We start from the raw sequence: 24,127 nt of genomic DNA, 5'->3' as shown, positions 1-24,127 counted from the left end.
CTAATTAGATATTATCCGATTCAAATGAAATGAAGATAATATATATATATATATATATATATATATATATATATTTGGCGGCAATTATATAATAATCGGTAATGATGAAGAAGCATAATGGTTTTTCCACCAAAACTTATTAAATGATAAAAAATAAAAAATAATAAAAACAAAAGATAATAATAATAATAATAATAATAAAAACCAATAGATAAATGTTATGTCCAACGTCTATAATCCAACAAAAGGACCTAAAGGTCAAAAGCTTTTCTTAAACAATGTTTTATAACAATTATTACAACAAATGGGAGGAGTGTTTCTCTCTGCCTTCCTCCGAGTGTTATTTGACAGAGTGATATCTCTCCTTTAAATGTTCCAATTTGTCAAAATGGCTAATAAATTTACAAAAATGGCTAATAAATTTAAAACTTGGAGTACTTGGAGCCCATTTGTAAAATCACATTACTATCATCTTCTTATAATTCTGCTGATCGAATTATAACTTATAATCTTTATTTAGGGACTTCATTATTCATAATAAAACATCCAATTGTTAGAAATCACAAGAGAAAGTTCCAGTACGAGGTAGCATGGAATAAAAATGAAGTGAACGAGGTCATCAATCAAGTATGGAGGGTTAAGGAGAGAAGCGGGCGAGGCTGGGACCCCGTCATCCGAAAACTGGAGAGAAGCAGGGGATCACTACTCAGATGGAAAAAATTAAACCGAGACCCAACGGAAATGGACATCCAGGAAAACCTTGCTAAACTTAATGCTCTCCAAGCAGAAGACGGGATATGGAAGCTGGATATTATAGAACAACTCCAAGAGCAGACGCAGACTATGATGGAGAAGAGGGAACTAAAATGGCAACAGAGGGCCAAGGAGTGCTGGTTGATACATGGGGATAAAAACTCCAAATATTTCCATGCATGTGCTTCTCAACGACGGCAAAAAAATTTGATTTTCTCCATCAAGGATGGCGAAGGGGTGTTGCAGGACATTCCTATGGGAATTGAGGCAGCTTTTGTGCAGCACTTCTCAAAAATACTCTCCTCCTCTGGCCCGCGTGGGATCGAAAGTTGCATTCAGGTGTTACCAGAGAGGGTTACGGCAGATATGAATGGACAATTGCTGGGCGAGGTGTCAAAAGAAGAAATAAGTCAAGCTTTATCCCAAATTTCGCCCATGAAGTCGCCTGGTCCAGACGGCTTTCCAGCGGCGTTCTACCAGGAGCATTGGAATCTGGTAGGGGAAGAGGTAGTGATGGCGGTAAGACATTTTTTCAGTACGGGCCTTATTGACCCAGACATAAATTTTACCCATATTACTCTTGTGCCAAAAAAGAAAAATCCTTCGGGAGTGTCAGATTTTAGACCCATCAGTCTATGTAACGTAGTTTATAAAATTCTTGCAAAAGTGTTGGCTAATCGCCTAAAACTTGTCTTACCTTCGATTATTTCTTGTAACCAATCGGCTTTTATCCCGGGCCGATTAATTTCTGACAATATTTTTGCAGTATATGAAACTCTTCATACTATGCATACTCGCATGTATGGGAGGGTGGGTTACATGGCGGCGAAGCTTGACATGAGCAAAGCCTATGACCGGGTTGAGTGGCTCTTTCTTGAAAAAGTCATGAAGAAAATGGGTTTCGCGAGTAAATGGGTTCAACTTATTATGACGTGCGTCACCTCTGTCTCATACTCTGTGAATGTTAACAGAGTTCCTGTTGGGCACATAAAACCATCAAGGGGTATTAGACAGGGTGACCCGCTATCTCCATATCTCTCTATCATTTGTGCGGAGGTCTTGAGCGTAATGCTATCTCATGAAGACAGATCTGGCCGTTCGAAGGGAGTCCCAACTTCTTTCAAAGGAATGAGAATAAACCATTTATTTTTTGCCGACGACAGCCTTCTTTTTTGTAAGGCTATGGAACAGGAATGGAATTGTTTGAAAACGGTGTTGGGAGTGTATGAGGAAGTGTCAGGGCAGAGGCTAAACAACAACAAAGCTTCGATCTTTTTTAGTCGTAATACTAGTCAAGCGACAAAAGATCAAATTATGGCTGTTGTTGGAGTTCCGGTTGCACAACGTTTCGACACTTACTTGGGACTTCCGGCGTTAGTTGGCAAATCAAGAACCCGGGAATTCCAGAACCTAACAGATAGGGTAAGGAAGAAGTTGTCAGATTGGAAGACTAAATTCTTATCACAAGCCGGGAAGGAGGTTCTCATCAAAGCGGTGGCCCAAACGATACCAACTTATAGTAGGGGGATTTTTTTATTTCCGACAGAACTGTGCAGGGAGCTTAATAGATTGATGCAGAAATTTTGGTGGGGCCACAAGGAAAATGATAAGAAGATACACTGGATGAGTTGGGAAAGAATGGGTCGTGCAAAAAATTTGGGCGGTTTGGGTTTTCGGGATTTGATTTGTTTCAACAAGGCTCTATTAGCAAAACAAGGCTGGCGTCTGATGCAATACCCTGACAGTTTGGCAGCAAAGATTATCAAAGCAAAGTATTTCCCCACAGGATCTTTCATGTCAGCAAATTTGGATAACAAGCCTTCATTTGCTTGGAGAAGCATTTTGGTAGGGAGGAAATTGCTTGAAGAAGGATTGTACTGGCGTATTGGAAATGGGAGATCTGTTAGGATCTGTGAAGATAGATGGATCTCTGTACCAATAACGTATTCTCCACAGACGTGCAGTCCATTTATTAGGGAGAATGCAATGGTGGCCGAATTAATTGAAGATAATCATGTGCAATGGAATAGGCCCCTCATATGTTAGAATTTTGGTGAGGATGAAGCTAAGGTATTATGCAATCTACCTCTCAGTAGATATCATCATGAAGACAAGCTTATTTGGCGTGCAACGAACTTGGGTGAATTCTTGGTGAGGAGTGCGTATCACCTTGAGAAGGAAAGACAAGATAGAACTAAAGGGGAATGCTCAAAGGGGGAAGGAAACCGTGCTATCTGGAAAATGCTCTGGAACTTGAAGATTCCACAATCAGTGAAAGTATTTCTATGGAGAGCATGTAGCAAGATTCTTCCCACAAAAGATAACCTCAAGCAGAGGCGGGTACTGGCGGATGATACATGCATTTTCTGTTGCAGTGTTAGGGAGACTACCCATCATATTCTATGGGATTGTCCATCATCCCAGGATGTTTGGTGCGTAAGTGGCAGCAAGCTTCAAAAGTGTACATCAGGAGGAGACGATTTTTGCAAGCTAGTGGAAAATATGATGGAGATTCTAACGAGAGAGGACATGGAGCTGTTCGCCATCATTGCAAAGAAGATTTGGAAAAGAAGAAATGATGTGGTGCATGGGCAACCATTCTCTCATCCAAGTGTAGTAGTGAAGCAAGCAATAGAGCAACTTCAATTGTATCGCATGGTAAATGTGAAGTACGAGGAGGAACTGGAGCCTACCCTGCCGAACAGACAAAAATGGGAAGCACCACCATCGGGGCTATACAAGAGTAACTGGGATGTTGCAGTAGACCAAGGTGAAATGCGGATGGGAGTAGGGGTAATTATCCGAGACGAGAGGGGACAGATTATTGCAACGCTAAGCCAACCGACTGAGTACCACCATGAACCAGCTGCTGCCGAAGCTGTAGCCGCGTTGAAAGCAGTGGAGTTTTGTAGGGAAGTGGGAGTTCACGAGACCATTTTGGAGGGGGATTCACTGTTGGTTGTGAATGCAATCAAAAACCAAAACCAATGTTGGCTTCGTTATGGACAGATCATTACAGATATTAAATGGGTACTAGAGTCCCTTACCCAATGGAGTATACGGCACATCAAGCGAGAGGCGAATTCAGCAGCTCATGGACCGGCAAAGTGTGCTTTAAGGAGTTCAGATACCCAAGTATGGTTGGAAGAGGTCCCTAGTTGTATCTCAGAAATTGTTTTTTTAGAGCAGATGGCTCTAATGTTGTAAGGCTTATGCCTGATTTCTTCAAAGTTTTGAATGAAATGATCATCATTTCCCTCAAAAAAAAAAAAATCACAACCGAAACAATAAAATCCTGAATTATATATATTTCAAAACCCAAGCTTCAATTATTTTCTCTTATGAGTGAGCATACAAGACAAGCAGAAGAAAGTAAATAGGGGTACGTAAACAGGGAATCCAAAGCTACCGCAAGTGCCTCCCATCATTCTAACTTCTCATCCATGAGCCGTGTGGGTCCATCCCTCCCATTGGATGTTTACCGTATGCCTTCTTTGGTTTACAAAGCAATACATATTATAGCTTGCAATATCTCTCTTTTTGCTATCCTGTTTCTTGCAATAATCTTCCTCCATTTCCCTCATTTTCTTTCGTTTCTTTCATTGCAATCTCTTTTTGCTCTCCCGTTTGCTCCATTCATCTTCCTTCATTTCCTCGGATTTGCAAAGAAGAAAACATGGCTGAGGTTGCAAGCCTACTTCTCTCTCCCATTCTCCAAGCCTTTTTTTTAAGAATGGCATCTCACAAGTTTGCTGACATCTTTCGAGGACAAAAACTCAACGAAGGTCTCTTACGCAACTTGAAGATACAATTGCTGTCCATGAGTGCACTGCTTGAAGACGCAGAGGAAAATCAGCTTACAAAACCTGCTGTGAAAGCGTGGCTGGAGGAGTTGAAAGATGTTGTCTATGAGGCTGAGAATGCCTTGGACGAGATAGCCACTAAAGCCTTGCAACGTAAGTTGGATGCTGAACTTCAAACCACTTCTAGTAAGGTACGTAAATCCATCTCTACTTTCTTTGATCATTTTGTCAAGGTGATAGACCCAAAGATAAAAGAGCTACTTGGCAAACTAGAATGTCTAGCAAAACAAAAAGATGTTCTAGGTCTAAAAGAAGGTGTTGGAGAAGAATTATCAAAAAGATTGCCCACGACTTCTTTGGTCCAAGAATCTGGTATTTTTGGTAGGAATGATGATAAGGAAAAAAATATTAAACTTGTAGCTCTTAGATGATGCAATTAGGAATGAAAATTTGTGTGTTATTCCCATAGTAGGCATGGGTGGAATTGGCAAGACCACCCTTGCTCAACTGGTATACAAGGACGAAAGGGTGAAAGGGCATTTTGACCTTCAGGCATGGTTTTGTGTTTCGGATGAGTTTGACGTATTCAGGGTAACTAAAACAATTCTAGAGGGAGTAGGTTCGTCTACAAATGTTGATAGTAACAATCTAAATCTGCTTCAAGTTACACTACAAGATAAATTGATGGGAAAGAAATTCTTCCTTGTTTTAGATGATGTATGGAATGAGAATTACGCTGATTGGGAGATCTTAAATAATCCGCTTAAATCTGGGGCACAAGGAAGTAAAATCATTGTAACGACACGCAATGACAGTGTTGCATCAATCATGCGCACCATTTCAACTCATCACCTAAAGACGTTACTCGAAGAAGATTGTTGGTCACTATTTGCAAAACATGCATTCCATGATGGCAACCCCGATGCACGTCCAAAGCTAGAAGTAATAGGTAGACAAATTGTGAAAAAGTGTGATGGTCTACCGTTGGCGGCTAAGGCAATTGGAGGTCTCTTGCGATCTAGAGAAGGTGTAAATGAGTGGGAGAAGATACTGAAGAGCAAATTATGGGATTCACCAATCGATAAGACAGACATTCTTCCAGCTTTAAGATTAAATTACAAATATCTTCCCTCACATTTAAAGCAATGCTTTGCTTACTGTTCAATATTTCCTAAGGATTATATTTTAGAAAAAGATAAAGTAGTCTTATTATGGATGTCATAAGGTTTCTTAAAAGAAACTAGAAACAAAAGAATGGAAGAGGTTGGCGAAGATTACTTCCTTGATTTGGCATCAAGATCATTGTTGGAACAGTCAAGTGGAAATAAATCAGGTTTTATAATGCATGATCTTGTTAACGACTTGGCTAAATTTGTGTCCGAACAATTTACGTTCAGGTTGGAGGTTGACCATCCTCATGAAAAAATGAAAAAGACTCGCCATTTGTCGTATTTCAGAAAAAGACTTAATAACTTTAAGAAGTTTGAGGTTTTTTACGAAGCTATTTGATCGCACACATTCCTAACATTGGGGTTGTTATAAGACCACTATTTCTTCTTAACTAAAAGAGTACCACTTGATTTATTGCCAAAGTTAAGATGCTTGCGTGTGATATCTCTATCTCACTATCGAAATATGACTGAGTTACCTGAATCAATTGGCAAAATTAAGCATTTACGTTACCTGAACCTTTCTTCCACTACAATTAAAATGTTGCCTGATTTCTTATGTAAGTTGTGCAATTTGCAAATATTGGATTTATCATGTTGTGAAGATCTCGCTCTATTACCAAGAGATATGTGGAAACTCATTAATTTACGCCATCTTGATATTAGCGAAACTGCCATAAAGGAGATGCCAATGCAATTGAGTAGACTAAAATGTCTACAAACATTAACTAAATTTATCATCAGCAAACATAGTGGGGCTTGCATTGAAGAGTTGGGAAAACTTGAAAATTTTCGAGTAAAGCTTTCTATTTTAGAGCTTCAAAATGTCTTATCTCCTACAGATTCTTTGAAGGCATGCTTGAAAGATAGGAAGCACCTTGAGTTGGTGTTGGAATGGAATGACTTCGGTACTAATATTTCAGAATGTCATAGATCTGTACTTGACAATCTTCGGCCCCATAGTAACTTGAAAAGTCTCACTATCAACTATGGCGCCGAAAGTCTTCCAGATTGGGTTGGGCATCATTCATACTCTAATATAGTGTCCATTCACCTAAAAAATTGTAAACTTTGTCCCAACTTGCCACCACTTGGAGTGCTACCCTCTTTGCAGCACCTCTCTATTATTGGGTTTGAAGGAGTTGTTAAAGTGGTTCGTGAGTTTTATGGCAACAATTCTTCAACTATTAAACCATTTGGAGCCCTGAAAGTTCTAAGGTTCCAGCGAATGTTACATTGGGAGGACTGGTCTTCTTTTGGTGCTGAAAACAAAGGTAGAGCTTTTTCACAACTCGAAGAGCTTTATATTATTGACTGTCCTAAGTTAAAAGGAGTGCTACCAGTTGATCTTCCTTCTGCTGTCAAACTTGAGATTCGTGAATGTCCGCTGCTGGTGGCATCACTCCCAAAGGCTCATGTTGTACGAAAATTACAGTTAAGCAATGGTAATGAGGTTTTGCTAAAAGAATTGCCAACTAAATTGCAGGAGCTCATAATTGGAAGATTTGGGGCACTAGAGTCATTTCCCATGGGAATGTTGGCCTCCACCAACTGTCTTCAAGTGTTGGAAATCTGGGATTGTATGAAGTTAGAGCTCCCAACACACTTAAGACTTTTCATCCCTTGAAACATTGAGGTTGTACGATTGTGATTCCCTCAAGTCATTTCCATTAGATTTATTCCCAAAGCTTTCTGATATAACTATCCGGGAGTGTAAGAATGTGGAATCTTTTACAGTTTCAGAACAACATGGATGTGATTTAGTGACCTTGAATATTTACATCAGTGATTGCCCTAATTTTGTATCTTTTCCACAAGGAGGAATTCATGCCCCCAAACTTTGATCCTTTACTGTCGGTTATTGTGAAAATCTAAGGTCACTACCAGAGAAGATGCATATACTTCTGCCTTCTCTTAAACTTTTTCAGATAGTTGATTGTCCAAGAGTTGAGTCGTTTCCCGGAGGGGGCTTACCTTCCCATGTTGTAGATATTAATATCTTTAGATGTGACAAACTCTTAGCAGGACGGGTGGGATGGGGTTTGCAAAAACTCCCGTCTGTTAGAGATTTGAGAATCGGTAGCAAATATGAAGATGTGGTATCTTTTCCAGAGCCAGGGTTGCTGCCTTCTTCTCTGACTTCTCTTTGTATCGAATTTCCAAATATGAAATCTTGGGACAACAAAGGGCTTCAACACCTCACCTCTCTTCAACATTTGTCGGTCTGGGACTGCCCTAAGCTCAATTACATGCCAGAAGAGGGGTTGCTTACTTCCCTTTCTGTAATAGAGATCATACGATGCCCTTTGTTGAGGAAACAGTGGCAAAGCAAGAAACAAAAAGAACGGCGAAAAATTCCTAACGTCGAACACATAGTGATTGATAGGGAAGAATACATTGGATGAGCCAAAAAGCCCCGCAAAGAGTCCCATTTTCTGTTATAATATCTCGAAGGCGGCTACAACATATTCAGCTTTCACATTTAATTAGGTAATTGCTCATTTTCAATCGACTAATTAAAATTCTTGTAATAACTTTCTCAAATTCTTTCATATATATGGTATTCTTATATTCTCATCGTCTCCTAAATTTCTCTTGGTTTTATCACTGCCTAATTTGGGTTTTTCTAATATTAATTGTATGAAAATTTTGAATCAACAGAATTTAGAAGATTGACGAGCTCAATTTATGAGTACAATAAGCAAAGATGGACATATAGAATATGTGGTCTGTACTCCATGAATGCCAGAAGGTCAGATAAAATTTCCAACACCTAATACTTGGTTCAATTTTTCACGCCCATGAATTGGTTTTTTTTTTTTTTTTGGAAGATTGTAAAATATATATCAATTTTTCATGCACATGCCAGATCAGATCTGCTTAGATTGCAATGCAAGTGAAGGTGTGAAATTTGCTTCACCGCTTGGAGCAGTGCAGTTTTCAATTGGATCATTGGTATTACGAAACAGAGTGCTTTACCACTTGCGACTTCATCTTGTACTTCACAATTCTGGTCATGATAATCTAAGACTGCTGGTCTCTTAAATTTCACTACCATAAATTATTGTGAAGTCCGTATAAAGCTTGGGATGCTCTATGTGAATATACAGGTTTGTTCACTGATTTGTGTTTCTATATATCTCTGTTTCACTGCCTGTCCTTGATTCCTTGTGGGCACTTTTGCAGGGTCTCTTTCCTTTGCCATATGCTTGGAGTTTAAATTGAGTAGCTGCTGCATGCCAATCTCCTTCCCATTGGGAATTCCTCTCCTCACTTTCTCAACGAAGCTGGACTTGCATTGTAAATCCCCTCTATTGTCAAAACTGAAATTATCTTTTGAGTTTGGAATTTTTATCAAAACAGGAAGAAAGACAAGTGACAGCAACTTCATTCTTCAGCATGTGTTTGATTACCAAACAGATTATTTAATCAATACCAAAACAGGAAGAAAGGCCAAACTTAGTCTTTGTACTACATCTTGGTGTTCCTGTGTGATTGAGTTAATTTTATTGTCTTCTTTTCATTTGTTTGTCACAACAATTTGAATCTATTTTTCTCTCCCCCTCTCCCTAAGAAAAATAATTGTGATAAAGTGGCAGGAAAGTTTTACTTGTTTTTTCTATATTGACATGTGTGACAAAAGATATCAATGATATTTCATTTGATTACTAACACTTTTGTATTTATATTATTGACAGAAAAAGATATCTTTGAGCAGAATTCTCATCGATCAGAAACAAGAACATGGAAAACTTCCTTAAAGCTTGTGAAGATCATGAACATTGAGTGCTCGTAAAAATCGAAATGTTGCTGCTTTCAGTATTTCACCAATTAAGCTTGCTTAATCTAGCTAGCTCTAATTTTCAATTTTTTGGGTGGTCCCTCTTACGTGGGGACCTCATGGGCTACAAAACAAAGCCCTTGTTTTGTAGTATATATATAGAAACACACTATGGGTGCGTTTTGTACATGAGACAAAAAAGAAGGGAAAAAATAAAAATAAAAAAATAACAAGGAGAAGAAATTAAGAAGACAATGGCGGCAGGCGTAGGGAGAGACTGAGAAAGAAAAAGGAAAAAAAGGGTTCGCCTAATCATATCCGTCAAAGATTGAAAGGTCGTTTGTGGTCCAATCTTGATGCAATTTTAGTATGTTGGCCCTGACAACTGGTGTCGATTGTTAGAATTCCTCTCTAGTCTCTTGGTTTCTACTACCTACTTAGAGATAACTTTTTTTATTCTTATTGTAATCTACTTTTACGGTGATGAATTTATACTTAATCTAAGAATGCATGTATTCTAGATGTTGCAATAAGCTCTAGATATTTCTCTAGGGAAGACAATTGTAAACTCATTATTGTTGATAGTGCAAGATTTGATTGGACTAGGTCCTGTGGTTTTTTCCTTCACATTGAAAGGTTTTCCACGTAAAAATTTTGGTGTCTTGCATGTGGGTTGCTTGATTATTATTTTGCATTGTGAGTTTATTTTTGGATGCTAGTGTGACTATTTAATTTGCACAAAGACGAGTAAATTAATTCCGATGTGTATCTGAAATTGGTGTTCACCCCTAACACAATTCAAATATGCTACCATGCAATTCTTTTCCTGTCATTTTCTCACTATCAAGAGAAAAAGAAACGCCATTAATGCTTATGCATGATTTGGAAAATTGAATTCTTCTTAAGGGTAACCTGTACACATTCATTCTTTATGAAATTTGATCTAAAATGATGACAGCCTGAAGAATGAGAAAGCATGTTCTTTTGCGGATGCAGTCATTTTACAAGTTATTAGTAAAGCTAAATGTTACATGATGTTTTTGGCTGATGAACCCAAGATTACATGATGTTTTTACTTCCAATCAATCCTTGGTATAGACATACAATTGCAGATACTTTTCTTTCTCAGGAGATGAAAAATTTCAACAAACTTGGCACTCTACAGCTATAACCCAAGTCAAGCCAGCCAATCAAGGAAAAAATTGTACCGAGATAGACCTTTGCTTCTTTTTCCTCTCAAGAGTCTAAAAGATAGTACTGCATCCATTGACAACAACATTCACCTCCACTTGTGCAATTTCCTCATTTTTTCTCAAATTACTATCATATTTAGGGACTTCAATTTCATAATAAAACAATCAACTTGAAGAAATCACAACCAAACCAATAAAATCCTGAATCATATATATTCGAAACCCAAACTTCAATTTTTCTCCTTTTTTTTATTTTTTTTTATTTTTTTTATGAGTAATACAGACAAGCAGAAACTAACAAGGCATCATTTTTCTTTAATTCATTTCCATACACTTAAGATAAACTGAAACTATAATTAAAAAAAAAAAAAAAAAAATCAAATGAAACTAAATCATTCCTTAACAAGGACTAAGTTTTGCTACTCACCTTTCGATGATGGTCTAGTGACATTCAGGCTAACTCTTAATGGTTTGTGAGTGAAAAGTCTCGGGATCGAATCTCAAAAGAGGAAGTGCTTAGAATTATTTTCATACTATTCCCGAGTCAAACTATGGGCTCAATTGGCTTGAAAGAGTACCTGGGATTATTCCTATAGTAGTCACTCTCGTTTTTCCTCTATTTTTTAATAGAAAAAAAAAATTAAAAAAATAGAGGTTTCCCTACTCAACTTCCATGGCATTTACTAGTTGGTAGACTTTTTCAATCACGTGGTGTGGAGTCCACCACATTCAATTGGACCAGAACAGAGAGAGACATGAAAGCTGTCCCATTTGCTTGTGGACTTCGTCTTCTCTTCCTTTCTTCTTTGTCCATTACTCCACAGTTTTCTTGTAGAGACATGCTATTTAGTATTTTTGAGTCATTTTTTCATTTTGAAAATTCATTATTGGATCTGTATGATCCACACAAGACTCATGTCCTACATATTCAATTGATTAATTTTCAAAATAAAAGGATAAGAGAAAGATAGAAAAATACAAGAAAGCAATTCTCTTCCTTATATCTTTTGTACTTGTTGTAGTTACATGTGACCCAATATGAGTTACTTTTACTATTCCATGAGCCATTTGGGTACGCACAAGCATTTATAGTAGCCTCACAAAAAAGCTATTTTTGTGTGGCAAATTGTTCAAAAACACCAAAAAATTAAAAAATAAAAACGTTTTCCAGCAGCCTTTACCAAATTGCTGAAATTTTTTGATGAGTGAACAGTTCTCGCAACTTATCAAACTGTTGAAGGCTGGTTTCTGCATAAATTTTGCAGAAATGGAAGTTTTGGCAAATGGATGTATAGTGTGCAGGGGTCTGATTTTAGTTATTTTGTTCCTTCTTTCTTGTTTGATTTACTTTTTCCTTTCTTGCTTTTAAGTTATGGGAAATGGAACATTGCTGTTTTATTTTTTTAGCAGTTGGACTATGTCATGGGTACTAGGAAAGAAAAATAAAACTATATGTATTATGGTCATCCTAATTGTTAGGACCATGGCCTTCTCAAATGGTACTGCTTTTGGACATGGGATAATTTCAATTATATGTCGTGATATTGTATTGCAGCACTTCAGTCTCATATATATGGGGAAGATGATTAGCCTTTATAGGTGCTAACTTTCACTGAGTAGACTTTATAAGTGATTATAGGGAGCTCCAATTACAATTTTGACAAATCATTTTAAAGTGATATTGTAGATGTGGCTAGTGCTTTTTTTAGATCGTTATAATCTATCTACTCAACTATGATTTAGCTTTGATGTTGGCTTTATTCATCTTCCTTCATTTTCTTTTATTTCTTCTATTGCAAATAAGAAAACATGGCTGAAGCCTCGGTCGGAGGAGTGTTTCTCTTTGCCTTCCTTGAAGTGTAGGGTTTTTTTTTTGAAAAAAAAAAAAACTTTTCAAAAATTATTATAATGTGACAAAAATGTACAAACAATTTTGAGTGTTTTGTGTTTTAGATTATTAATGTTTTTATTTTAAAACAACAACAAAAGAGAGAGAAAGAAAACTTGGAGCCCATTTATTTAAAATTTATCTAAATTATCATATTTTTCTTCAACTCATTTCCGTACAAGTGAAGACTTGTGGTCTTCTCACCTTCCATGGCATTTACCTCCCAAGTTGGTGGTCTACACTACACATCACCTCCTCAATAATGGAGGCGTTACAACATCACTTTCCTGATTTCCATTTCCTTTGATTGATTACTTTCATTCAATCACGTGGTGTGGAGACCACCACATTCAATGCACCAACGAATCCAAAGCAGCGGAGTCCATGAGCCGTGTGTGTCCATCACTCCCATTGGCTGTTTCCTGTATGCCTCCTTTGCTTTACAAAGCAAAACATATTATCTCTCATTTTGCTCTACTGTTTCTTGCAATCACCTCCCTTCATTTTCTTTCATTTCTTCCACTGCAATCTCTCATTGCTCTGCCCTTCGCTCTGCCGTTTCCTCCATTAATCTTCCTTCATTTCCTTGGATTTGCAAAGAAGAAAACATGGCTGAGACTGCAGGCATACTTATCTCTCCCTTTCTCCATGCCTTTTTTGAACGAATGGCATCCGGGGACTTCGTTGACTTCTTTCGGGGACGAGAACTCAACGAGGGACTCTTACACAAGTTGAAGATAGCATTGTTGTCTGTGAATGCACTGCTTGAAGATGCGGAGGAAAAACAACTTACAAAGCCTGCTGTGAAAGTGTGGCTGGAGGAGTCAAAAGATGCTGTCTATGATGCTGAAGACATCTTGGATGAGATAGCCACTGAATCCTTGCAGTGTAAGTTGGATGCTGAATTTCAAACCACTTCAAGTAAGGTACGTAAATCCATCTCTACTTTCCTTGGTCATTTTGTCAAGGTGATAGAGCCAAAGATAAAAGAACTACTTGACAAACTAGAAAATCTAGCAAAACAAAAAGATGTTCTAGGTCTGAAAGAAGGTGTTGGAGGAGAGTCACCAAAAAGATTGCCCACGACTTCTTTGGTTGAAGAATCTGGTATTTTTGGTAGGGATGGTGATAAGAAAAAAACAATAAGCTTGTTGCTCTCGGATGATGCAACTCACAATGAAAATCTGCGTGTTATTCCCATAGTCGGCATGGGGGGAATTGGCAAGACAACCCTTGCTAAGCTTGTATACAAGGACCAGAGGGTGAAGGAGCATTTTGACCTTCAGGCATGGGTTTGTGTTTCGGATGAGTTTAACGTGTTCAGGGTAACTAAAACAGTTCTAGAGGCAGTGACTTCGTCAACTTGTGATATGAAGGATCTAAATCTGCTTCAAGTTAGACTACATGATTAATTGATGGGGAAGAAATTTCTACTTGTTTTAGATGATGTATGGAATGAGAATTACGCTGATTGGGAGGTCTTAAGTAATCCATTTAAATCTGGGGCACAAGGAAGTATAATCATTATAACAACACGCAATGATAGTGTTGCATCAATCATGCGCACCGTTCCATCTCATCATCTAAAGAAGTTAGCAGAAGAAAATTGTTGACGCCTTTTTGCAAAACATGCATTCCACGATAATAACTCTAATGTATGTCCAGAGCTAGAAGTTATAGGTACACAAATTGTGAAAAAGTGTGACTAGAAGTTATAGGTACACAAATTGTGAAAAAGTGTGACGGTCTACCGTTGGCAGCCAAAACAATGGGAGGTCTCTTGCGATCTAAAGAAGGTGTTGATGAGTGGGAGAAAATACTGAAGAGCGAATTATGGGATTCGCCAATAGATAAGACAGACATTCTTCCAGCTCTAAGATTAAGTTACAAATATCTTCCCTCACATTTAAAGCAATGCTTTGCTTACTGTTCAGTATTTCCTAAGGATTACGTTTTAGAAAAAGATGAAGTAGTCTTATTGTGGATGGCAGAAGGTTTCCTTGAAGAAACTAGAAACAAAGGAATGGAAGAGGTTGGTGAAGATTACTTCCTTGATTTGGCATCAAGATCATTGTTGGAACAGTCAAGTGTCAAAAAATCAGGTTTTGTAATGCATGATCTTGTCAACGACTTGACAAAATTTGTGTCTGAAAATTTTACTTTTAGGCTGGAGGTTGACCATTCTCATGGAAAAATGAAAAAGACTCGCCATTTGTCTTATTTCTGAAGAGAATTTAATAATTATAAGAAGTTTGAGATTCTTTACGAAGCTACTCAATTGCACACATTCCTAACATTGGGGTTGTTACAACGCGGCCGTTACTTCTTAACTAAGAGAGTACCACTTGATTTTTTGCCAAAGTTAAGATGCTTGCGGGTGATCTCTCTATCTTACTATCAAAAAATGACTGAGTTGCCTAAATCAATTGGCAAAATTAAGCATCTACGTTACTTGAACCTTTCTTCCCACTTACAAGGTTACCTGATTCCATATGTAAGTTGTGCAATTTGCAAACATTGAATTTATCAGAATGTAAAGATCTTTTTGCATTACCAAGAGACATGCGAAAACTCATTAACTTGCGTCATCTTGATATCAGTGGAACTGGCATAACGGAAATGCCAATGCAATTGGGTAGACTAAAACGTGTACAAACTTTAAGTAAATTTATCATCAGCAAACATAGTGGGGCTTGCATTGAAGAATTGGGAAAACTTGCAAATCTTCGAGGAAAGCTTTTTATTTCAGAGCTCCAAAATGATGTATCTCCTACGAATGCTCTGAAAGCATGCTTGAAAGACAGGAAGTACCTTGAGGAGTTGGTGTTGGAATGGAATTCATTGGATACTAATATTTCAGACTGTCAAAGATCTGTACTTGACAATCTCCGACCCCATAGTAACTTGAAAAGTCTCACTATCAACAACTATGGCGCCGAAAGTCTTCCAGATTGGGTTGGGCATCTTTCGTACTCTAAGATAGTGTCCCTTCACCTAAAAAATTGTAAACTTTGTCCCTACTTGCCATCACTTGGAGAGCTACCCTCTTTGGAGCACCTCTCTATTGTTGGGTTTGAAGGAATTGTTAAAGTGGCTCGTGAGTTTTATGCCAATAATTCTTCAACCGTTAAACCATTTGGAGCCTTAAAAGTTTTAAGGTTTGAGCGAATGTTAAATTGGGAGGAATGGTCTTCTTTTGGTGCTGAAAATGAAGGTAGAGCTTTTTCACAACTCAAAGAGCTTTATATTATTGATTGTCCTAAGTTAATTGGAGGGCTACCGGTTGATCTTCCTTCTGCAGTCAAACTTGAGATTCATGAATGTCCGCTGCTGGTAGCTTCACTCCCAAAGGCTCCTGTTGTATGACAATTACATTTAAGAGATTGTAATGAGGTTCTGCTAAAGGAATTACCAACTAAATTGAGGGCGCTCGAAATTGGAAGATTTGACTCACTAGAATCCTTTCCCACGGTGGCCTCCAACAACTGTCTTCTAGTGTTAGAAATCAAGAAATGTATGAAGTTAGAGCTCCCAACACACTTAGACTTTTCATCCCTTACATGGTTGAAGTTGGACAATTGTGATTCCCTCAAGTCATTTCCATTAGATTTATTCCCAAAGCTTTGTGATATCCATATCTGGAGGTGTAAGAATCTGAAATCTTTTACAGTTTCAGAACAACATGGACGCGATTTAGTGACCTCGGATATTTTCATCAGCGACTGCCCTAATTTTGTATCTTTTCCGAAAGGAGGAATTCGTGCCCCCCAACTTACATCCTTTGGTGTCCAACATTGTGGAAGCCTGAGCTCACTGCCAGAGAAGATGCATACACTCCTGCCTTCTCTTACCCGTTTTTATATACATACTTGTCCAAGAGTTGAGTCGTTTCCCGAAGGGGGCTTTCCTTCCAATCTGAAATCTATTGCCGTTACTGATTGTGATAAACTCTTTGCCGGTCGGATGGGATGGGGTTTGCAAGAACTCCCGTCTCTTAGAGATTTGAGAATCGGTGGCAAATCTGAAGACGCGGAGTCATTTCCAGAGCCAGAGTTGCTGCCTTCTTGTCTGACTAATCTTCATATATCTTCATCTCCAAATATGAAATCTTTGGACACGAGAGGGCTTCAACACCTCACATCTCTTCAAGAATTGTCGGTCAGGCACTGCCGTAAGCTGGAGTACATGCCAAAAGAAGGGTTGCCTACCTCCCTATCTATAATAAACATCCGAAATTGCCCTTTGTTGAGGAAACGGTGGAAAAGCAAGAAAGAAAAAGAACGGCGAAAGATTCCTAACGTCGAACACATATTGATTGATGATGAAGAATATATTGGATGAGCCAAAAAGCCCCGTCGTAAGAGTCCCATTTTCTGTTATAATATCTCAAAGGCGGCAACAACATATTCAGGTAATTGCTGTTTTGGATAAGCTAATTAAAAATATGACCCTTTTCCTTCTCGTAATAACTTTCCTATATTCTTTAATATATACAGATTTCTTTTTGTTTCAATTAGTTTCATGGAAATTTGTTTTAACTAGCAGAAGATCAAAGAGCGTGGGTCACAATTACAAGAAGCAAATAGAATGTATGATCCTGCGAGGCATATATGAACTCTAGAAGGTTAGCTAATTAATCCATTTTCTAAATATTTAATTGGTTCATTTTTTTTTTTTATATCAAATTGAGTCTCTTTTATACATGTTGGCTAAATTGAAGCCCATTAATTTCTTTTATTTTTTAGGATGTCTTATAGTTGGGGAGTTTTCTCTTAAGAAGACGGGTTGCGTACCTCGCTTTCTTCTATTTGGACCAACAAATGCTCTTTGTTGAAGAAACAAAGAAGGGCGGAAGATTCCTGAATATTATATTGGATGAGCTCAGATTACGAGTACAAGCATCAAAGATGGACATATAGAATATGTGGTCTGTGATCCAACGCCTAACACTTGGTTCATATTTTCACAAGCTGGGTCTCTTTTATATTTTCGTCATATCCACGCCCAATTATATATCAATCTGATTTTGCAGCTTCCAATTGGATCATTGGCTAATTATTGTAACTACTTGGATGTTCTTCCATTACTTCACCGTTCACCGTTCTTCATATCTCTAAATTTCCAAGCATGAAATCTTTGGACAAGAAGGGGCTTCAACAACTGACAAATTGATTGAATGAGCTAAAATTCTAGTAAGAACCTGCCTTTTTGTAACGTTTTCTCTCTCTTGTAAATTTATCTTTGGTTTATTTCTGTCTAAATGTTTTTCGTTTTGATTGGTTAATTGTATGGAAAAATATTTAATTGACAGAATACAGGAGATGGAAAAGCTTGGTTATGAATACACAAAGCAGAGGCTTGCATATACACGTGTAGGGATTTCTTCTCTGTTTTAATCTACCATTTATGCATTCTTATTTATCTTTTGATTCAGACACTTCAGTTATTGAACTTTTTCTGTATTTGCTGAAGTGTAGGCTCAAAAATACCAATCAATACCTTTTCTTCGGATAGCTGCTATGTGGGAAGAAGAAGGTAATCATTGGAAGCAGAGAATTTTTCTGTGCCTACTGCATGGTCCCTGTTAAGATGGATGATATTTTAAATACAATGATATATCTGAATATTTCTTAGGAAACTATGTACTGTCTCTTTTCTTAGGAATCTAGATACTTGCTCTTCTATTTAGTTCAAAAATTGTCCAACAAACGTGTTGTGGTAATATAAAAGAAAGAAGACAAAGAGGTTGTCTCTCTTTGCTACATGTCCATAATATTGTCTTTTCTACATTGATATCTTTGACAGAAGATATGTATGATAGTTCATTTTATGACTAACACTTCTTTTGTTTATATCATTGACAGAAAAGATTCATTTGGATGAATGGGTTTTTGAGTTAAAGACAAAATGGAAGCCTCCTTTAATGATGACAGCAATGGACCTTTCGATTCTACTGTGTCACCAACACATTCAGCATCAAGCTCATGAGGCATCTCAGCCCTCATTGTTGAGCAAAGGGGTAATGATAGTGGAATGCAATGTTGACAACTGTCATAATGGCTTTATATAGAGTCATTTGTGTTAGAAATCGTCGAACTAACACAAACTCTGTCACAGGTGCCCGAAGATCTGAGATATCTTCATCTGCAATCCAAATATCAGGCAAATGATGCTGCTGAGGCCCACTAAATTATTGTTGGTGACATCTTTGAATTTGCATTCTCACCATTTGGTTCTCTGTAAAAGATGTCCTCATGTTTTAAGGTGGTGAACAGTCAACATTCAAACTTTGACCAAAATTATCATTGGAGACAGGAAAATGGAAAACTTCCCATGAAGCTTGTGAAGATCATGAGGGATTTGTTGGTATTTTTGACATATTGAAAATGTTCTGTTTCAATATTTCACCAATTGAGAGTCGGTGACTAGTGCTTAATTTAGCTTTGATTTTCAATTCTATTAGTTCCTTTGTCTGGATGCAAGTTGTACATTATTTTCTAGGAATGCATGAACAGATGTTGATTTTGGTGTGTTGAGATATATATCATTTTAAACGTACTTTCCAGGAATAATTGGTTTCCTTTTTCTCTTTACATTATGGATTGATGGATTAAAATATTTACTGCTATGTCTATAACAACCATTTATTGCTCAATTCAAATGCTCATCCACTATAAGATATACTCTGCATAGTATGCTTTCTATATTAACCTACTTTTAAATAGGATAAGGATCCTCTTCGTTATGGAGAGGGGCCATTTTATGGTCTATATTTCATTTTGGTTATCTATATTCGGTAGATAAAACGAAATAAAATCTTAAACGTAAAACGGTTTGTCCCGTCTCACTTGAGGATTCCTTGTAATTACACAAAACATGGCCCTCAATTATCAAAATTCTACATCCACGTACCCATTGAAACCCTGCTGCAGTACTTGCCCTTTGCTTACTTTATCCCCTTCAATCTTCTTGTAGACAAAGTGCCGAGCATTCCATACATAGACACACAAGCTAAAAGCACTCATTCCTGCCAACACCCAGTAGAAATAATCAAGGTGTGCACGATTCAGATTGTCCCCAAGCCATTTCTCACCACCCCTTGAGCTGATTGCCTGCACAATCAATATAATAGCATTGCAAAGGAAGCTTCCGACTCCAAGAGCACTGAGGTATGCCGCCGCTCCGATGCTCCTCATCGCCTCTGGCATTTGAGCATAGAACAATTCTTGTAGTCCGACAATCGTGAATGCGTCGGACAAACCGCAGATTATGTATTGTGGAAGCAACCACCAAATTACCATCGGTACCTATTAGAATATAAATTAAATGATTAAATTCATCACTTTTTTGGGGATAAATATTTATTTAACATGGTAACAGAGGGATCAGGATCCCCAACAATTTCCAAAAAAAAAAAAAAAATGTAGATTCTAAAATTACGGAATTCAGGTCGTTTCTTGCATCAAACGGTTTGAAAAATGCTAACTTTTAAAAATGTGGCATGTTACTGAAGCAGCCAAAAAGAGTTTTCCTCCCAAAAGGCTTCTTCCTCACTTTTGAAGAGACGTTTTTTCTTAAGAAAAGCAAATGACAGCTTTTGACTCAAAACTTTTCTACATTATACAGAGCAAGAATCTGATAAAAATATACCCAATTCTCATCAGTAACATGCAACATAGTTTAGAATCTACAATTTTTTTTTGAAATTGTAGAAGATCCTTATTTGTATCGAGAGTTATAAGTCATGAATTCGAACTCTCACTTTATAATTCACAGGTTTCACCCTTCATTTTGATTAAAATATCCCACGTGTTAGGCATCCCTCATTAAAAGAGAGTTTAAGCTCATACGTACGTGATTGAGTGTGATTAAGATATTAATTAAATGATTAATTAAATCAATCATTTATTATCAGTTTAAACTTTGAAATAAGTGAAGATTTAATATTACCACTGCTTTTGGGTTATCCATGAGATTATTCTCTTTGGCGATGCTAACCCTTTTCGCTTCCACCAGAGCTGCCACAACCATGTTGATGATGGATAGAAAAAGGCCTACTCCAATCCTTTGCAGCACAGTAATGCCTGATGGGTGTCCGGTGAATTTTCTGGCAATCGGGACGAAAATTCTCTCGTAGATTGGGACTGTGATTAAGATTACGATGCCAGTGAGGGCTTGAAGCGATGCCGAAGGAAGCTGAAAGTGGGGTCCGATCGACCGGATCATTGTGCTTCCTTGCTTGATGAAGTAGGTGTGGAGTTGGGCTTGGACGACGTTAAACATTAAGCAGCTAAACCATATGGGGATGAGGCGGAGGACCAGCTTTACTTCTTCTACTTGATTTAGTGAGCATAGCCTCCATGGATTTCTGGTTTTGCTTGATGCATCATTGTTGTTGTCTATGATCATTGCCTTGTCCAAAAACCTGAAATTTAAAACTGGTGATTTAATAAACTTTTTGGAAAATTGTAACTCCATTAATTGTATGTACTAATTAATGACTAGGACAGTAAATATAAGAGAGCTCTTATGGAGCTCATTTACTCGAACAAGTCTCGAGCAGTATGCCCATCTGCTAAGATAGGTGAGTCTATAAGGACTCTCTTGCATTTGCTATCTGAATTACTAGTAATTCAAATGGCTAAATTACTTGAGAGAGGGATCCCTAAGCCCTTGCATCTACTTGTAATTTTTTTGTTTTTCTTTTTTTTTTTGAAATGGCATCTACTTGCAATTGGAACAACGCATATGTTCATTACATGTAAAAGAAAGTTGTGAAACGAATGACTTCTATATTTTTATTTAGTGACATATCATAATTTACAGATGTGTCTTTATTGTCTTTAAGTGAGCATTTAAAACTTTTGGTTTATTACACTTTGGTTGGTACTGACAGGGTGATTGAGTTGCTTTCAATATATATGTACTTCTTTCAAAAAAAAAATGTATATATATATATATATATTAATGAACATAGTTGCTTTCAATATATGCTACACGATATTATTGTCTATAATAGCATCAATTTATAGAAAGACTATAATAATATTATGTGATATTGTTACACCAAAGAGATATGCTAAACTAAGATTGAGGTCTCCTACGATTCTAAAGTTTTCATTCAAATGAACGGTATAAATTAAGCCATAAAAGCCTTAAAAAAAAAACCTTTGGGGGTAAAGGTGGTGGTTGGTCAACTCTAACCACGCTCTTGGGGTGGCTAAACACCCACTCAAAAGGTGACAGGATTGTCAACCACCCCTTAATGAATGAGATAATAGTCGCCATCCCTTGGGAATTGCCATCTTGGTCACTCCCCAACTACTCCGTTAGATGACCAATCACCCCCTTGGGATGAGAGGGTGGTCAGTTACGTCCTCATCTTAAAAAGTGATCCGACCACCTATTAACTTTATTATTTTATTATTTATATAGCTAAATTCAGACCGATATTTTTGACTGAATGCTTTGAAACTTTGAAATTGTGGGGATGTAAATAAAGGGTATCCAATTGAGAATGATATGTGTAATTATCAGCTTAGCATTCAAAGATTGAGTGGATTATGGCCAAACCAACTATATCTTCTCAAGACAAAAACCAAACGTTTATACTCATCCAATCCACCTAACATCAATAATCATTCACACAATCTTCTTCCTTTTGACCTCTACCTCCAAATCCCTACTTAAATTATCTTACCATTTCCTCAAAGTTGACCGCAATCCAAACAGTGAAATGGAAAACGTGTCCTATCTATCAGAACTTTATCTATAATCTGTCAAGAAAGTCGCAAATAGAACTGTCAATACATCTTGGCATAATCCAATGAATCTATACTCGGAATATTTTGGGTCCCATACTCCTATCCCATTTCTCCATTATCCACATAAACAATTGGAAAAATCCGAACTGTAATTAGCTGCTTAAATTGAGTGTAATTCGAACAGTTTAACAAAGAGAAAAAGTAGAGAATCCAGTTGTTCCAAACAAATTAAGTCTTCGGACTCTTCTGTCTATAAGATAGGTAAGCCATGCACTTACCCTCTCTATAGTACTAATCCGAATAATTTTCAACAATTTGAACAGTACATGTGAGAAAGCAATATGAAAATAACTTATCTGAGTAGATAGCTGAACTGTGCAAAACTTATTTAAGCAGACAAGTCATCTTATAGAGATTCATAATTGTTAAATTACCAGTTATCCCAAAAGTTTAAAGCTGATAGAAACACGTAAATTTAATCATTTAATCATCACTTTAACACTCACTCTCACGTGTGGGCTCAGAGGGTAATTTGATGGAGTCAAAGTTTGATCTCATGACCTTTGACTCTGATACCATGTTAAATTACCAGTTATCTCAAAAGTTTAAGCTGATAAGAAGAGGTAAATTTAATCTTTTAATTATTACTTTAACAATAATATGTTGCGCTGCCTAAATTACTAACTAATACCAAATTGCTGAAATATTAGATCAAATTCCAAAAAAAAAAAAAAAAAAAATAGACAATGACAGGAACTTTTCCCACACACCCACGTGGCTTTAGATAGACTCACCCACTGAAAAAGGAGTTGATCAGTACCTGAATTGATTAGTCCGGCCCAAGATCCGAGCGTTAGGTTGACCATGAGGCAGGGACCCACTGCTCTGATCTCCATAGTATACATCCCAACCGCTGCGCGTCTCATTCACGCGCCACTTCCGAGCTGCTGCAACAAACACCTGCGCCACCGTTGTGAATGGGCTCCCTGGGGGACCCTCCTTTCGGTACTTCTTCATTCCCAGCAAAAATATTGCCAATGCAACTCCCAACACCCCTGCCAACACTCCAAACCCTACTGTCCACCCAATGTTATCCTGTAGCCACATTATGAAAATTTTGACATTTTTGCTTCTTTAGTGCTTGAATGATTAAAACATTTTCTGGGTTTCTGAAGAAAAAAAAAAAGAAAAGCTACAATGATAAAGTAATGTTCAATTAGAGGTTAAATTATCAACCACATAAAAAAAATTATAATAAAAGTTGTAATATCTAAGTATTTTTAGAAAATTTATAATAATTTTGAGTATGTTTTACATAATTACCTGCAAATAGATTATGAGCAATGTGGCAGTAGTTGCAGCGATCACTATTGCCACATACCACCAATTGAAAAAGGAGCTCTTCTCCTTTCTCTGCTCCGGCGAATCCTCGTCGAATTGGTCCGCCGCAAAGGTTTGCACGCATGGCATGTGCCCACCTTCTCCGACAGACAATATGTAAAGAGCTACAAAGAACAATGCTTCCCGCCAATGCGGAGGAAACACCGACACCGACAAGGTCAATAGCACTGTTCCCTGTCATCATATGAAACCCACAAAATTATACAAGTAATGTAGGACTAAAGTGGTGTGGCAATAAAAATTAACCTTTAAATCAATACGGAAGATAAATCAAGAGTTAATTTTTTTTGTAATGCTAATTAATAGACTATTATATGACTTCTAATTAATATATGTGGCAATGAAAATTAGCATTTGAATCAAACGTTGATTTTT

The 24,127-nt window shown here is 37.4% G+C and overlaps 6 protein-coding genes and 1 pseudogene across 8 annotated transcripts in view; 6 read left to right on the top strand and 1 right to left on the bottom strand.

The window, feature by feature from the left end:
• The first annotated feature begins 741 nt into the window (after window positions 1-741).
• LOC132172916 (uncharacterized) lies at window positions 742-3,960 on the top strand. The gene is made up of 3 exons (XM_059584479.1): window positions 742-2,232; window positions 2,452-2,696; window positions 2,850-3,960. Exons 1-3 carry the CDS (start codon window positions 742-744, stop codon window positions 3,958-3,960), a joined length of 2,847 nt encoding a protein of 948 aa, XP_059440462.1.
• Window positions 3,961-5,030: 1,070 nt separating this feature from the next.
• Window positions 5,031-6,065, top strand: LOC132172905 (putative disease resistance RPP13-like protein 1; annotated as a pseudogene).
• A 126-nt stretch (window positions 6,066-6,191) lies between these two features.
• On the top strand, window positions 6,192-8,130 carry LOC132172896 (putative disease resistance RPP13-like protein 1). Its single transcript, XM_059584458.1, has 3 exons — window positions 6,192-7,305; window positions 7,463-7,527; window positions 7,654-8,130. Exons 1-3 carry the CDS (start codon window positions 6,192-6,194, stop codon window positions 8,128-8,130), a joined length of 1,656 nt encoding a protein of 551 aa, XP_059440441.1.
• Window positions 8,131-13,252: 5,122 nt separating this feature from the next.
• Window positions 13,253-14,240, top strand: LOC132172885 (putative disease resistance RPP13-like protein 1). The gene has a single exon (XM_059584449.1). It carries the CDS (start codon window positions 13,253-13,255, stop codon window positions 13,997-13,999), a length of 747 nt encoding a protein of 248 aa, XP_059440432.1. The 3' UTR covers window positions 14,000-14,240.
• A 115-nt stretch (window positions 14,241-14,355) lies between these two features.
• On the top strand, window positions 14,356-15,953 carry LOC132172875 (putative disease resistance RPP13-like protein 1). Its single transcript, XM_059584440.1, has 2 exons — window positions 14,356-14,689; window positions 15,118-15,953. Exons 1-2 carry the CDS (start codon window positions 14,356-14,358, stop codon window positions 15,951-15,953), a joined length of 1,170 nt encoding a protein of 389 aa, XP_059440423.1.
• Window positions 15,954-17,342: 1,389 nt separating this feature from the next.
• LOC132167689 (uncharacterized) lies at window positions 17,343-19,147 on the top strand. Of its 3 annotated transcripts, none has more exons than XR_009438706.1 (6): window positions 17,343-17,514; window positions 17,620-17,779; window positions 17,899-17,959; window positions 18,060-18,122; window positions 18,452-18,606; window positions 18,705-19,147. XR_009438706.1 is itself a non-coding variant. In XM_059578698.1 (6 exons), the coding sequence occupies exons 3-6, from the start codon at window positions 17,909-17,911 to the stop codon at window positions 18,774-18,776; spliced, it is 336 nt and encodes a 111-aa protein (XP_059434681.1). In that variant the 5' UTR covers window positions 17,343-17,514; window positions 17,620-17,779; window positions 17,899-17,908; the 3' UTR covers window positions 18,777-19,147. The 3 variants fall into 3 exon arrangements, 2 of the variants coding, with proteins under 2 accessions (XP_059434681.1, XP_059434682.1); XM_059578698.1 differs by having other exon boundaries at window positions 18,065-18,122; XM_059578699.1 differs by having other exon boundaries at window positions 17,343-17,779; window positions 18,065-18,122.
• A 96-nt stretch (window positions 19,148-19,243) lies between these two features.
• The window catches only part of LOC132172864 (protein NRT1/ PTR FAMILY 5.4-like), a 5,014-nt gene continuing 130 nt past the window's right edge, over window positions 19,244-24,127 (bottom strand). The window contains exons 2-5 of the mRNA XM_059584433.1: window positions 23,675-23,926; window positions 23,172-23,446; window positions 20,538-21,012; window positions 19,244-19,894 (exon numbers count right to left, since the gene is read on the bottom strand). Of these exons, the coding sequence (XP_059440416.1) occupies window positions 19,478-19,894; window positions 20,538-21,012; window positions 23,172-23,446; window positions 23,675-23,926 (1,419 nt within the window). The 3' untranslated portion in view covers window positions 19,244-19,477. The remainder of the gene's footprint in view (window positions 19,895-20,537; window positions 21,013-23,171; window positions 23,447-23,674; window positions 23,927-24,127) is intronic.

This window comes from Corylus avellana, chromosome ca1 (genome assembly GCF_901000735.1).
Source record: "Corylus avellana chromosome ca1, CavTom2PMs-1.0".
Classification (NCBI taxonomy): Eukaryota; Viridiplantae; Streptophyta; class Magnoliopsida; order Fagales; family Betulaceae; genus Corylus; species Corylus avellana.
Note: the sequence above shows the minus strand (reverse complement) of the source record. Positions and strands in the feature narration are given on the sequence as shown.